This window comes from Chelonoidis abingdonii, chromosome 11, assembly GCF_003597395.2.
Source record: "Chelonoidis abingdonii isolate Lonesome George chromosome 11, CheloAbing_2.0, whole genome shotgun sequence".
In the NCBI taxonomy this organism is placed as follows: domain Eukaryota; kingdom Metazoa; phylum Chordata; order Testudines; family Testudinidae; genus Chelonoidis; species Chelonoidis abingdonii.
The window spans coordinates 18,819,781-18,833,623 of NC_133779.1; the positions used below are offsets into that span (position 1 = coordinate 18,819,781).

Here is a 13,843-nt window from a genome sequence, read left to right on the forward strand (position 1 = left end):
GGGGAAAAAGGAAAAAAAGGAAAGATATAGAGGCCTTAACTATTCATGGAGGTTAGCCATAAATCCGGGTGACTAATATCCACACACACCGCACACGCACCGCACACGCACATACCACACAGACCCCACACCACACACACACACCTATACCTAATACCCCCCCCACACACACGTATACCATAACACACACACCACACACACACACCACACACCCATACTATACCACACACACACACACACCACACAACACACACAATAACCTAATACCATACACACCACACACAACACACACACTATACCTAATACCCACACACACTACACGTTAATACCTAATACCCACACACACACACACACACACACTATACCTAATACACACCCACAACACACACACACACACACACACATATACATACATACCCACACCCTACACCGCCACCCACCCACAACACACACTAACCTAATACCTACACACACACCACGACACACACACAACCTAAACCTATAACCTTAGCATCATTCCTACACACACCACTAACACACTATACCTTATACTACACAAACACACCACCACACAATACCTAATTCTAACACACACACACACACACACACACACACACACACACCACACTATACCTATACCTACCCCATCCCCCCACCCCATCAATGATTCTGCAGCGCGCATATCCTGGACACAAGCTTGAGTTCGTGCTGATTTGCAGCTTGGTTCGTAAGCTTGTGGCGTAACTGGCCAGGAAAGCCGGGGCGCAAGGACGAGCTGGGTCTCTGCTTACATGTTGCAGCAGAATGTAACTCCCAAAGTCTGCCCATGCTCACGCCATTCCTTTGTGTGGGCTGTAGTCCTAGAATCCAGAGTCATAGGTCTTGTTGTGTCTACTGCCTCTGGGTTTGGGGTTGATCACTTCTGTCAAGGTAGCACCGTGGGCCTGACTTCGATCTTCCCTTGGAGTTGTAGACTCTCCTTCCTGTTGAGTCCCGTTACGTGGCTGCTTCTCTTGTCTAGGGCCCTTGTCTGCAGCTCTGCTGTGGGTTTGAACTCTGTTTCATCAGACAGGCGGGGCTGGAAGTTGCATTCAGTCAGACATCTAAGTAAACTAATGAGAGTGCAGCAGGGTTGCAAAAAGAGGGGTTGGAGGAAGCTTTTACGAAATGGGAGTGAGTATTTTAAAATGGGTTTGATTCCAATATGGCAAACATGAAGACAGAGTTACAATGTAGCAGGTTATGAATGGTGACAAGTTGAACAGAGTTTAAATGTAGGCACGTTGTAGCGAATGGTGAACAGTGAAACAGAAGTTACGAATGTAGGTACAATGGGCGAATGGTGAACAGTGAGCAGAAGTTTCAATGTAGACATGTTACCTGAATGGTGAACAGTGAACAGAATTACAATGTAGGCTGTGTAGTGGAATGTGAGGCAGTGAAACAGAAGTTACAATGTAGGCAGCGTGTAGTGAATGGAAAGAAGAAGGTTACAGTGTGACACGTTAGTAATGGTGAACAAAGTGAACAAAGTTACAATGTAAGGCACGTGTAGTGAATGGGTAGACAGTGAACAGAATACAATTAGACATGTGTACTGAATTGATGAACAGTGAACACGAAGTGTAAATTAGCACGTGTACATGAAATTGTGACAGTGAACAGAATACAATGTAGCACGGTAGTGAATGGTGAAACTAGAATACAATGTAGACACGTGTAGTGAATGGTTGAACAGTGAACAGAAGTACAATTGTAGGCACTGTGTAAGTGAATGGTGAACAGTGAGACAGAATTATAACTAGGCACGTGGTAGTGAATGGTGAACAGTGAACAGAAGTTACAGACGTAGGCATCATGTAATGAAATTATGAAACAGTGAACAGAAGTACAATGTAGGCACGGTAAATAATGGTGACATGAACAGAATTAGAATGTAGGTCACGTGTAGTGAATGGGAAACAGTTAAAGAAGTTATAATATAGGCACGTGTAGTGACTAGGGTGAACAGTGAACAGAAGTACAACGTAGGCACGTGTAATGAATGTGAACATGAACAGACAGTTAAATGTAGGCATGTGTAGTGAATTGGTGAACAGTGACAGAAGTTACAGTTGTAGCCACGTTCGATTGAATGGTGAACAAAGTTACAGAATGTGACATGTTATGTGATGGTGAACAGAAGTTACAATGTAGACACGTGAGTGAATGGTGAGCAGTGAACGGAAGGTGTAGTTAGGCCACGTTAAGCGAATGGTGAAGCAGTGAAATGGAAGTTACATGTAAGGCAAGTGTAGTGGAATGGTGAACAGAAGTTACAATGTCGACTCACGTGTAGTTGAATGGTGAACAATGTTACAATGTAGACACGTGTATGAATGGTGAGCAGTGAACAGAAGTACAGGTAGCAGGTGTAGTGAATGTGAGCAGTGAAACGGAAGTTACAATGTAGGCACGTGTAGCGAATGGTGATACAGTGGAACAGAAGTTACATGTAGGCACATGTAGTGAATGTGAACAGAAGTTACAATGGTAAGGTGTGGTAAAGCCTCTGTCCAAATCTGGACTTAGCATCCAAATTGGGGGCTTGAACATGAAACTCCCCCCAAGCTTATACCAGCTTGCTCTGTATCTCGCTGCCACAACCAGGATTCAGTGCCCTGGTACACTGAAGCCCCCTCAATCGTCCCTGGGGGACCCCCCAAATCCATGAACCCGGGTCCACTATCTCAAACGGGAAAACAAGTTCCTCCCACCTTGTCTCCTCGTATCTGAGTCCCACTTCCCTCCTGGGGAGACCTGGGCGAATGCAGTACTTAACTCCTTGATAAAATACAAAAGAGGCCAAAGCAAACCTCTCCTAAGGCGATGTATTCAAACTAGTAAAGCTTAACATGAAAGAGATTTTCCAACTCCCCCCTTCCCTGTAAGCCTAACCAGAAAAAACAAAACCTCAACCAGGTTTAAAAAGAAACTTTATATAAAAGAAAGAAAATACAGAAAAATTAATAACCCACTGCATTAAGATGTCATATACAGGCTCTGCTTATAAGAATTAGGAATACACAGTCTGATTCAAAAAAATAGCCAATTTAAACCAGTCCAGCAATTACACACATGTTAAAATACAACTTACAAATAACAACCTATTGCTTTCCTTGTAACTTACACTTGGAAAGAAGAGTAGAAGAAGCTTGGAGATAGAAGGAAAGATGCTCTCACCACAGCGGGAGAAACAAAAGACTCAGAGTCCCCAATTCCCGCCCCTGACTTTTAAAAAAATCCAGTTCTCTATTGGTCCTCTGGTCAGGTGTTTGTTCCCTTTGTTCACCCTTCTCAGCTAAAAGAAAATTAACCCTTACCTAATCTAACTTATGACAGTAGGGCACTGTAGTGAATGGTGAAACAGTGAACAGAAGTTACAATGTAGGCACGTGTAGTGAATGGTGAATGGAAGTTACAATGTAGGCATGTGTAGCGAATGGTGAACAGTGAACAGAAGTTACAATGTAGGCACGTAGTGAATGGTGAACGAATTACAATGTAGGCACGTGTAGCGAATGGTGAACAGTGAACAGAAGTTACATATGTAGGCACTTAGCGAATGGTGAGCAGTGAACAGAAGTTACAATGTAGGCAACGTGTAGTGAAATGGTGAACAGTGAACAGAAGGTACATATGTATGCACATGTATGCAAATGTTGAACAGAAGTTACAATGTAGAACACGTGTAGTGAATGGTGAACAGTGAACAGAAAGTAAAATGTAGCACGTGTAGTGAATGGTGAACAGAGAACAGAAGGTACAATGTAGGCACGTGTAGTAATGGGTGAGCAAGTGAACAGAAGTTACATGGTAAGCACGTGTAGTGAATGGGAACAGAAGTTACAATCAACACGTGTAGTGAATGGTGAACAGAAGTACAATGTAGACATGTGTAGTGAATGGTGAGCAGTGAACGAAGTTACAATGTAGGCACGTGTAGCGAATGGTGAGTGGTGAACAGAAGTTACAGTGTAGACATGTGTAGTGAATGGTGAACAGAAGTTACCATGTAGGCACGTGTAGCGAATGGTGAACAGTGAACAGAAGGTACATGTAGGCACATGTAGTGAATGTGAACAGTGAACAGAAGTTACAATGTAGGCACGTGTAATGAATGGGAACAGAAGTTACAATGTAGACACGTAGTGAATGGTGAACAGAAGTTACAATGTAGGCACGTGTAGTGAATTGTGATCAGAGACAGAAGTTACAATGTAGACACGTGTAGTGAAATGGTGAACAGAAGAACAGAAAGTTACAATGTAGGCACGTAGGGACTGGTGAACAGAAGTTACAATAGTGAAGCATGCAAGTCCAGTGATTTAAGCAGACTTGGACGCTAGTAGAAATGTTCAAGGGCAGCTGACTGAACAGCTCAGGCTCTGAACCAGCATACTCATTGTCAATTAGCCAGGTCTTGGGGGAACCGGTTCCATGAATGAACCTGTTTCATTCCTAAAATTGCTTATGAAGTTACGTGAATAAATAACAGTTAAAAACAATTCATTCATCAGTTCTACACCCTCCTAGGGAAACAGTGTTTCCTGATATCCAACCTAACTCCCCACTGCAACTTGAGCGCATCGCTCCTATGTTTCTGTCATCTGCCACCACTGAAACAGCCGACCTCCATCCTCTCTGAAACCCCCTTCAGTGATTGAAAGCAGCCGTCAAATCCCCCTCATTGTCCATAACACTCACCAGGCCGAAGTGACATCCCCCCCCCCCATACGTGCAGGCAGAAAACATCCCCCCTGCTAAATAATCCTGGAGTGGATCCCTTCGGAAACCAACCAGCTTGACTGCGACCCAGTAAAGGTTTAGGACACTGGAGCATGGGGTTGCTTCTGGCCCATCCTGGCTACCAGCCATTGCTGGTCTCGCCTCCAGGAACTGCTCTCAACCCACTTATAGTTCTGGCCTTCACAACATCCTGCAGCAGGGAGTCCAGGTCGCCGGCGCCGCGTGAAGACCTCTGGCCTTGTGTCTGCGGAAAACCTGCTCCTCTTGATTTCGTGGGGGACTCCTGACCTTGTGTTACGGGAAGGGGTGAATGACGCCCCCTGTTTCCCTCTCTCCTGCACGCAAGTCCCGAGTTCAGAGCCCGTGTTCACCTCCTGCCTCTGCGGCTCTTTCCGAGCTGAACTTCAGTCTCTCCGCGGTGGCTCCTCCAGCCCTGATTCCGTTTCCCTGGCCGCTCGTATGCACCATTCCCCAATTGAATAGAGCTTCTGAATTACCCGGCATGGTCGCCAGACGCCAGGGTCCTGTGGGAGTGGGAGCCTGATTCAGGGCCCCCCCGCCCCACTGCTCTGTGCTCCCCCACCCCACTGCCATGCACCCCCCTGCTCTGTGCCAGGCCCCCACCCCACTGCTCTGTGCAACTGCCACCCTTGCTCTGTGCCCCCCTGCTCTGCGCCCCCCCTCACGCCACTGCTATGCACCCTCCCTGCTCTGCGGGCCCCCCCTCACTCCACTGCTCTGCGCCCCCCTCTCACCTCACTGCTCTGGAGGTGAGGAACCGCTGCGTCTAGGGGGAAGCGAGGGGGAAACCACTGTGTCTGCGGGAGAAGAGAGGAAGGGAACCCCTGTGTCTGGGGGGGAAGCGAGAGGGGAACCCCTGTGTCTGGGGGGGAAGCGAGGGAGGGAACCCCTGTGTCTGGGGGGAAGCGAGAGGGGAACCAGAGGGGAACCCCTGTGTCTGGGGTGGAAGCAAGGGGGGAACTGTTGTGTCTGGGGGTCTGTCTCCAACCCTGTCTGTGCCCCCCCCAGGATCCGGAGCTTTCTCCTACGATTCCTTCCTGGAGGGGCGGCTGGAGGCCAAGCGCCGGGATCACACCTATCGCGTCTTCAAGACGGTGACACGCCGGGCAGACGCCTTCCCCTTCGCTCGGGAGGCCGCGGGCCCCGAGGTCTCGGTCTGGTGCAGCAATGACTACCTGGCCATGAGCCGCCACCCACGGGTGCTGCAGGCTGCCATGTGAGAGGGTGCCCCTCACTCCTGACCCGCAGCCCCTGCCAGCCCGGCCCTGGGCTCCCCACAACAGCCCTGCTGGTGCCCCTCACTCCCGACACGGAGCCCCTGCTAGCCTAGCCCTGGGCTCCCCCCAGCCCTGCCGGTGCCCCTCACTCCTGACCCACAGCCCCTGCCAGCCCGGCCCTGGGCTCCCCACAACAGCCCTGCTGGTGCCCCTCACTCCCAACACCGAGCCCCTGCTCACCCAGCCCTGGGCTCCCCCCAGCCCTGCTGGTGCCCCTCACAACTGACCCGCAGCCCTTGCTAGCCCAGCCCTGGGCTCCCCCCAGCCCTGCCGGTGCCCCTCACAACTGACCCACAGCCCCTGCTAGCCCAGCCCTGGGCTCCCCCCAGCTCTGCCCGTGCCTCTCACTCCCGACCCACAGCCCCTTCTAGCACAGCCCTGGGCTCCCCCGCAAGGCCCTGCCAGTGCCCCTCACTCCTGACATGCAGCCCCCTGCCCCCGCCCCAGCCCTGGGCTCCCCACCTGGCTCTGCCAATATCCCTCACTCCCGACCCCCAGCCCCTGCTAGCCCAGCCCTGTGCGCTGACCCCTCTCTCTCCTCTAGGGACGCCCTGCAGCACCATGGCTTAGGGGCCGGGGGCACCAGGAACATCTCGGGCACCAGCCAGTACCACGTGGACCTGGAGCGGGAGCTGGCCCAGCTCCATCGCAAAGACGCCGCCTTGTTGTTCTCCTCCTGCTACGTCGCCAATGACTCCACCCTCTTCACCCTCGCCAGGATGATGCCAGGTACCCGGACGCCTGGGTTCTCTCCCTGGCTCTGAGAGTGGAGTGGAGCCTAGTGGTTAGAGCAGGGGGCTGGGAGCCAGGACTCCTGGGTTCTCTACCCAGCTCTGGAAGGGGAGTGGGGGCTGGGAGTTAGAGCGGGGGAGGGGGGGGAACCAGGACTTCTGGGTTCTGGTCACAGCACTAACACCCCCCCCCGCCCCGCTCCCAGGCTGTGAGATCTTCTCGGACGCGGGGAATCACGCCTCCATGATCCAGGGGATCCGCAACAGCGGGGTCCCCAAATACGTCTTCCGGCACAACGACCCCCAGCACCTGGCCCAGCTGCTGGGCCGCAGCCCCCCCGGCATCCCCAAGATTGTGGCCTTCGAGACTGTGCACTCCATGGATGGTAGGGTCCCCGCCCCCTCACGCAGCCCAGGGACCCCCCAGCCCTCCCCCCCAGCCCCCTTCGCTGCATCCCAGGGTCCTCCCGCCCTGCCCTCCAGGGTCCTGCCCTCCCCCTGCATCTCAGGGATCCCCTCAGCCCTGCCCCCAGTCCCCTCCTCCGCATCCAGGGACCGCCCCCCCCCCACCCCCCAGGGTCCCCAGGGACCCCCCTGCCCCCTCCACATCCCACCCTCACCCCAGAACCACCCCCGCCCTTTCCGCGGGTCCTAGGCCATCCCTGCCCGCCCCTAGGTCCTGCCCTCCCTCCACATCCCAAGGTCCCCCTCGCCACTGCCTCCCAGGGATCCCACCCTCCCCCCACATCCCAGGGCGCCCCACCTCCAGGGTCCCAGGATCCCGCCACCGCTGCCCCCCAAGGGTCCCAGCCTCCCCTGCTCCCAGAGACCCCCCTCGCCCTGCCACCCGAGGGGTCCCATGGAACCCTCCCTGTCCCTCCACCTCAGGTCCCACCCCCCTGCCCCCTCATCCCCCAGGCCCCTCCCACCCTGCCCCCAAGGGCCTGCCCTCCTCGCCCCTGCATCCCAGGGACCCTCCCCCCCAGGGTCCCAGGGACCACCACCAATCCCAGGCCCTCCGTCCTCCCCCCTAGTTCCTGCCTCCCCCCCATCCCAGCCCCCCCCTACCCCCTGCATCCCCAGGACCCCCCAATCCTTGCCCTGTGTCCCAGGAACCCCCCCCACACTGCTCCCTCTCTGCCCCGCAGGACTGCCCCCCTGGAGGGAGCTGTGTGACGTGGCCCAGCGCACGGCGCCCTCACCTTTGGGACGAGTTCAGCGCCGTGGGGCTTACGCCGCCCGTGGGCCGGCATCGCGGAGCGCGACGGGGTGCTGGGCAAGGTCGACATCGTCTTCCCGGCACCTTGGGTGAGTCAGGGAAGCACCCTGGGCGGGGGAAGCCTGGGGGCAGGAGGTGAGCAGGGGCCTGGGCAGGGGGGGGGGCCTGCTTCCCTCTGGCAGTCAGTGCAGGCACTGGGGGCACTAGGGGGCAGGGAGCGAGGCTAGAGGCTGCTGTCTCCTGACAAACAAGCAAAGGGGACAGTAGGGGTTTCGCCACAGGCAGGGGGCAATCTTTCTGGCACCAGGGCGCTGTGCTGTGGGGCAGGGGGCTGTCCCCAGCAGGTGGGCGCTGGGCACTAGGGGCGCTGTTGCTGTGGGCAGGGGGCTCTCCCGATAGGCCTGGGCCCGGCACAGGGGGTTGGCTGTGCATGGGGTGGGGCTGGGCACTAGGGCGCTGTGCTGTGGGGCTGGGGGCTCCCCCAGCAGCCGGCCCGCAGCCAAGGGGGCGGTGAGCTGTTGGGTAGGGGCTTTCCACAGCCCTGGCCCCCGGTGCCAAGGGGTGCTGTGCTGTGGCAGGGGTCTCACACCAGGCCCGCCTCTGGTGCCAAGGGGTCTTGTGCTGGGCAGGGGTGTCCAGCAGGCCCGGCCCGGTGCAGGTGCACTGTGCGTGGGCGGGGCTCTCCCCTGCCAGGCCCGGCCCAGCACCAAGGGGGCACTTTCTCACCCTGCTCTCCCCAGGGAAGCCTCGCTGCGTGGGGGTACATGCAGCACGGACGGCCGCTGGATCAACGGTTCGCTCCTATGGCGCCGGCTTCACTTCAGTCACCACCTCGCTGCCCCCCGTGCTGGCCGGCGCCCTGGCCTCACTGCCGGGTGCTGTCTGGGCCTGAGGGCCGGAGGCTGCGCCGGCCCACCAGCGCAGTACGTCAAGCACATGCGGCAAGCTGCTGATAGGATGCTGGGCTGCCCCGTCAGCTGCCCCACCACAATCAATCCCATCCGGTACGGTCGCCGGACGCCTGGGTCCGTCAGGTGGGGCTTGAGCAGGGGGACTGGGACTCAGGATCATCCTGAGTTATCCCCCCGGCTTGGATGGAAGGGGGCTGGGTTAACAGGGGGGCTGGGAGCCAGGTGAACTCCCTTGGTTCTCTCCTGGCTCTGGGAGGGAGTGGGGTCTTGTGGGTTAGAAGCAGTGGGCTGGGAGCCAGGACTCCTGGTTCTCTCCTGCTCTGGGAGGGGAGTGGGGTCTGGGTGGGTTAGAGCAGGGGGGCTGGGAGCCAGGACTCCTGGGTTCCCTTCCTGCCTGGGAGGGAGTTGGGGTCTGGTGGTTAGAGCAGGGGCTGGGAGCCAGGACTCCTGGGTTCTCTCCTGGCTCTGGAGGGCAGTGGGGTCCTGTGGTTAGAGCAGATGGGGGCTGTATCATAAGCATACTTCCCAATCTGACCTTAGCGTCCAAAAATCTGGTGCTGTAGAAACTCCCCAAGCTTAATTTACCAGCTTGGAACTCTGATCTCGCTGCCCACTAGCCAGGAATTTCCAGGCCTGACTCCCCTCTGGTCTCCCCAAACCTTCTCTGGGGACCCCAAGACTAAGAAATCCTGAGTCTCAACACAAAGGAAAAACAATCGGCCTCCTCCCTTGTCTCCTCTTTATCTCATCCCAGCTCCCCCTCCCTGGGTTATCCTGGGCGATATCGGTACTTAAACCTTTGAATGCAAAACAGAGAGGGCAATTTACCTTCTGAGGCTATGCCATTCAAACCTATCAAGCTAATACAAAGAGATTTCCCCCCCTTCGTTTCCTTAGCCTTAACCAGAGAAAAACCTCAAAACGGTTTTAAAAAGAAAGCTTTATATAATAAAAGAAAGAAAAAGACCTAAAAATATCTTCTCTTCTGTATCAAGGTACAAATTAATACAGAGTCAACAATTGCTTAAAAAGAAAAATATGAATATAACAGCCTTATTCCAAAAGAGAGACAATTAAACATCCCAGCAACTACACACGTCAATACAAAACAAAACATATAAAAGCCTATTGTTGTGCTAAACTTTGTACTCACAACTGGGAAACTGAAGATGAAGAAAGCTTACAGTAGAAAAGATCCCCCCTCATAGCCGAGAGCCAGACAAAGACACCAGACCCACATCCCTCCCCTGAGCTTTGAAAAATCCAGTTTCCTGATTGGTCCTGCTGGTCAGGTGTTTGGTTCCCTTGTTAACCCTTTTACAGGTAAAAGAATATGTAACACTTGCTACGTGTTTATGACAGGCGGGACAGGACTCCTGGGTTCTCTCCTGGCTCTGGAGGGCAGGGGGGTCTGTGGTTAGAGCAGGGGGGGGCTGGAGCCAGGACTCCTGGTTTCCTGGCTCTGGAAGGAAGTGGTCTGGTGGGTAGAGTAGGGGGCTGGGAGCCAGGAACACCAGAAAGGGGATGCAGAGAGGTGTGTGTGGTGTGGAGGGGAGATTTCCCAGACTCCTGGCCCAAACTTTCTCTCTGATGTCCCCCTGCAGGTGGGAGACAGCGTTGAACCCCGGCTCTGCGACCTTCTCTGTCCCCAGCACACACATCTACGTCCCAAGCCATCAACTACCCCACGGTGCCCCGGGGCAGGAGCTGCCTGGCGCCTGCGCCGGCTCCCCCACCACACCCCCCCCATGATGACTACTTTTCGTGGGGAGGGCAGCGGCTGGGGGGAGGGGAGGGACCGGCCATGCTGGAGCTGGGGGGGTAAACAGAGAGCAAGTTGGGGCCGGGTGGGGGGCACTTGGGGGCGCGCAGTCTGGTGGTGAGGATATAAGATCCCGGGGGGAGATTGGGGCGTGGGGAGGGCTAGGGATCAGAGGTCAGGGGTTAACACGCTATGTCCCCCTCCCACACAACACGACTCACAAGCTGGTGCAGTGAGGGCTGGTAGATGTAACACTGGGGGGGCAGTCGGTGAAGATGAAGATTCCAGGGGGTTGGAGATTGGGGCAACGGGAGGGCTGGGGGGAGGGCCCGGCCGTCTGGAGCTGGGGGGGTAAATGGGAAGCGAGGTGGGCTGGTGGGGGCACTTGGGGGGCAGTGGGGGGGGGCTGGGGATAGAGGTCAGGGGTTACACACCAGTCCCCGTCCTACACACACACTCATAGCTGGTGCAGTGAGGGGCTGGCAGGGTACCTGGGGGGGGCACAGAGGTCTCACGCCATCTCCCTTCCCCAGAGCGCCTGGTGCAGGGCTGGCAGGACGTGGGGCTCCCCCTGCAGCCCCCCGCATCCTCCGCCTGCCACTTCTGCCAGCGGCCCCTGCACTTCGCCCTCATGAGCGAGTGGGAGCGAGATTCCTTCGGCAGCCTGGGGGCCCAGTGCGTCACCAGCAGCGCCTGAGCCCGGGATGGACGGACCCCCCCGGCGTGGGACAGACCCCCCCCCACTGCATGGGGCGGATCCCCCAGCATGACCTGACAAGGGCTCTAAATAAAACCCATTCAGCTTGTGTCTGTGTCCCTGACTGCGTGGAACCCAGGGGTCCGGGCACCTATCCCCGCACTGCTCCCCTCCCAGAGCCAGAGAGAGAACCCAGGAGTCCTGGTTCCCAGCCCCCCCTGCTCTAACCACCAGCCCCCACTCCTCTCCCAGAGCCAGGGAGAGAACCCAGGAGTCCTGGTTCCCAGCCCCTCCTGCTCTAACCACCAGCCCCCGCTCCCCTCCCAGAGCTGGGGAGACAACCCAGGAGTCTTGGCTCCCAACCCTCTCTGTGCTGTAACCCATTGAATCCTGGGCCAGGTCTTCCCCTGCCATATGGGCCCCTGGGCTCCCTGCCTGGTTGGCGGGGGGTGGGGGCTGGCCCTAGGGGCCCCATGTGGTGGTGGGGAAGATAATCAAGGTTGCACTTGGCTGTGGGGCAGCCCAAGGGTGCTGAGGGGGGGTGTGTGTGCCCATATTGCCCCCTCACTGCAGCCCACCTGCTCCAGAGGGGCTGGACCTCCCAACCTGCCCCCCCGCCTATTCCAGACCCAAGCTCCCCACCACGGCCGCCAAGGTTTCAGGAACTCACTGTATCAGCCCCCCCCGACCCCCCATCTGCAGCTGGGGCCCTTGGCAGCGGGACTGGGGGGGTCCCAAGGTGCTGTGGCCTTTTGTTTCCAGAGGGGAGGGGGTTTGGGGGGTTTCCATGCTCCAGTCGCTGGAATTACGTTCCTTTGTTCCCCGTCCCTGGTGTCCCATGGGGGGGACAGATTTGGGGGTGCTTCCCTCACCCCAGCTCCTGCCTCCTGATTTCCCCTTTTAGTGTTGAGTCATAGAGGAAAGGGGGGGGTTGTCGTGACCCCCTCACCGGCACCTCACTTGACTCCCCCAAATCAGAGGATCCATCTCCTCCCCAGCAAAGGGGGCTCTCAGGGTGGGGGGGGGTTCCTGCCATCCACCCCCCGTGGGAAAAAACTTTGTAACATTTTTTACGCAAAGAACAAAAGACCAAGGTGGGGTTCGTTACCTTCCCCCGGGGATTCTGCCCCCCCCACAATGGGTGGGGGGCTCCCTGCTCAGGGAGAGGGGGCACCAGGCAGGGTTTAAATGACATCGGAGTATTTAGCCCACTGGGTCCTTTATGTGGGGGGAACTCGTGCGCCCCCCCTTCCACCAGGCATCGCACGGGGGGGGGGCTGTTAAACCCCCTCTGTGGGGGCTACAGACTCATGACCCCGCAGGTGGCCAAGGTAGGAATGGCTGCCCCGCCCCCCCGCGCTGTCCTCGTAGCTACACACATTTTTTGAATAAAAGTTTGGAGTGTTTCCTGCGGGGGGGGGTAACTGTGGTTCCTGCTGCGCCACTGCCTGGCATCCCCCCCCGCCCCCAGGGGTCGTGGTCATGGAGGGGGCCTGGAAGGGGTCACCCCCGATCTATGGGGGCGCCCCCCACTGCTCCCGGACACCAGTTGGGGAGTTGCAGCCTTGGACATTGGAAGAGCTCCCCTCCCCCCCCCGGCGGACAGGACGGGGGGGGCGCTGTTTCTCACCAGGCAAAGGCGGGGGGCGGGGAAATCAGCTGATTCGGTCACATGACCAGCCTCACAGCTGGGTCCGGGTACCGCCCCCACTGAGTCGGTCTGGCCGGGGAGCTGAGCTGAACCGGGGCGGGCCGGGCAGACGCTGCTGGAGGCCGGGACAAGCGCTGAACGGAGCCATCGGCAGCTGGACCCCCCTCCCCCTACCTCCAGGCACCGAGCACGGGGAGGAGAACCCAGGCGTCCGGGCTCCCCTGCACCCCAACCCACCAGACGCCACTCCCAGAGAACCCAGGTGTCCGGCCCTAACCCCTGAGGCGCAAGTAGCGGGGAATGGGGCGCAGGTACTAGGGGGGCAGGACTTGGATAGCAAGGGGTGAGTACTGGGGGGGGCTTGGGGGGTCGCAGGGGGGGGCGCGAGGTGTTTGGGTGGCAGAGGGGACCACGCCCCTGCCGCCCTCCAGGTCTGGGTCTATGCTGTAGTCTGGGGGGGCGGGGCGGGTGGATTAAAGGCCTGGGGGGCTGAGCAGGGGACAGGCTCTGGTCCCAGACGGCAGCCCCAAGGTGGGGAGGGCTGAGAGCCAGGACTCCTGGGTTCTCTCCCTGGCTCTGGTGGGGCTGGGAGCCAGGATGCCTGGGATCTCTCCATGGCTCTGGGAGGGGGAGGAGGAGTGGGGGGCTAGTGGGTAGAGGGGCTGGGAGTGCACAGGACTCTGGGTTCTCATCCCTGGCTCTGGGGGTATGGGTTTAGACGGCAGGGTGGTGGAGTCACAGGATGCCTGTTCTGTCCAGTCTGGGAGGGGAATGGGGGGGTAGTTA

The 13,843-nt window shown here is 57.4% G+C and overlaps 1 protein-coding gene across 1 annotated transcript in view; it reads left to right on the plus strand.

Moving 5' to 3' along the window:
* The window catches only part of ALAS2 (5'-aminolevulinate synthase 2), a 36,614-nt gene extending 25,099 nt beyond the window's left edge, over positions 1–11,515 (plus strand). The window contains 10 exon segments of the mRNA XM_075071292.1: positions 5,818–6,025; positions 6,631–6,815; positions 7,024–7,203; positions 7,966–7,998; positions 8,001–8,147; positions 8,777–8,907; positions 8,909–8,956; positions 8,958–9,065; positions 10,552–10,711; positions 11,243–11,515. Of these exon segments, the coding sequence (XP_074927393.1) occupies positions 5,818–6,025; positions 6,631–6,815; positions 7,024–7,203; positions 7,966–7,998; positions 8,001–8,147; positions 8,777–8,907; positions 8,909–8,956; positions 8,958–9,065; positions 10,552–10,711; positions 11,243–11,406 (1,364 nt within the window). The 3' untranslated portion in view covers positions 11,407–11,515.
* Positions 11,516–13,843: the final 2,328 nt, after the last annotated feature.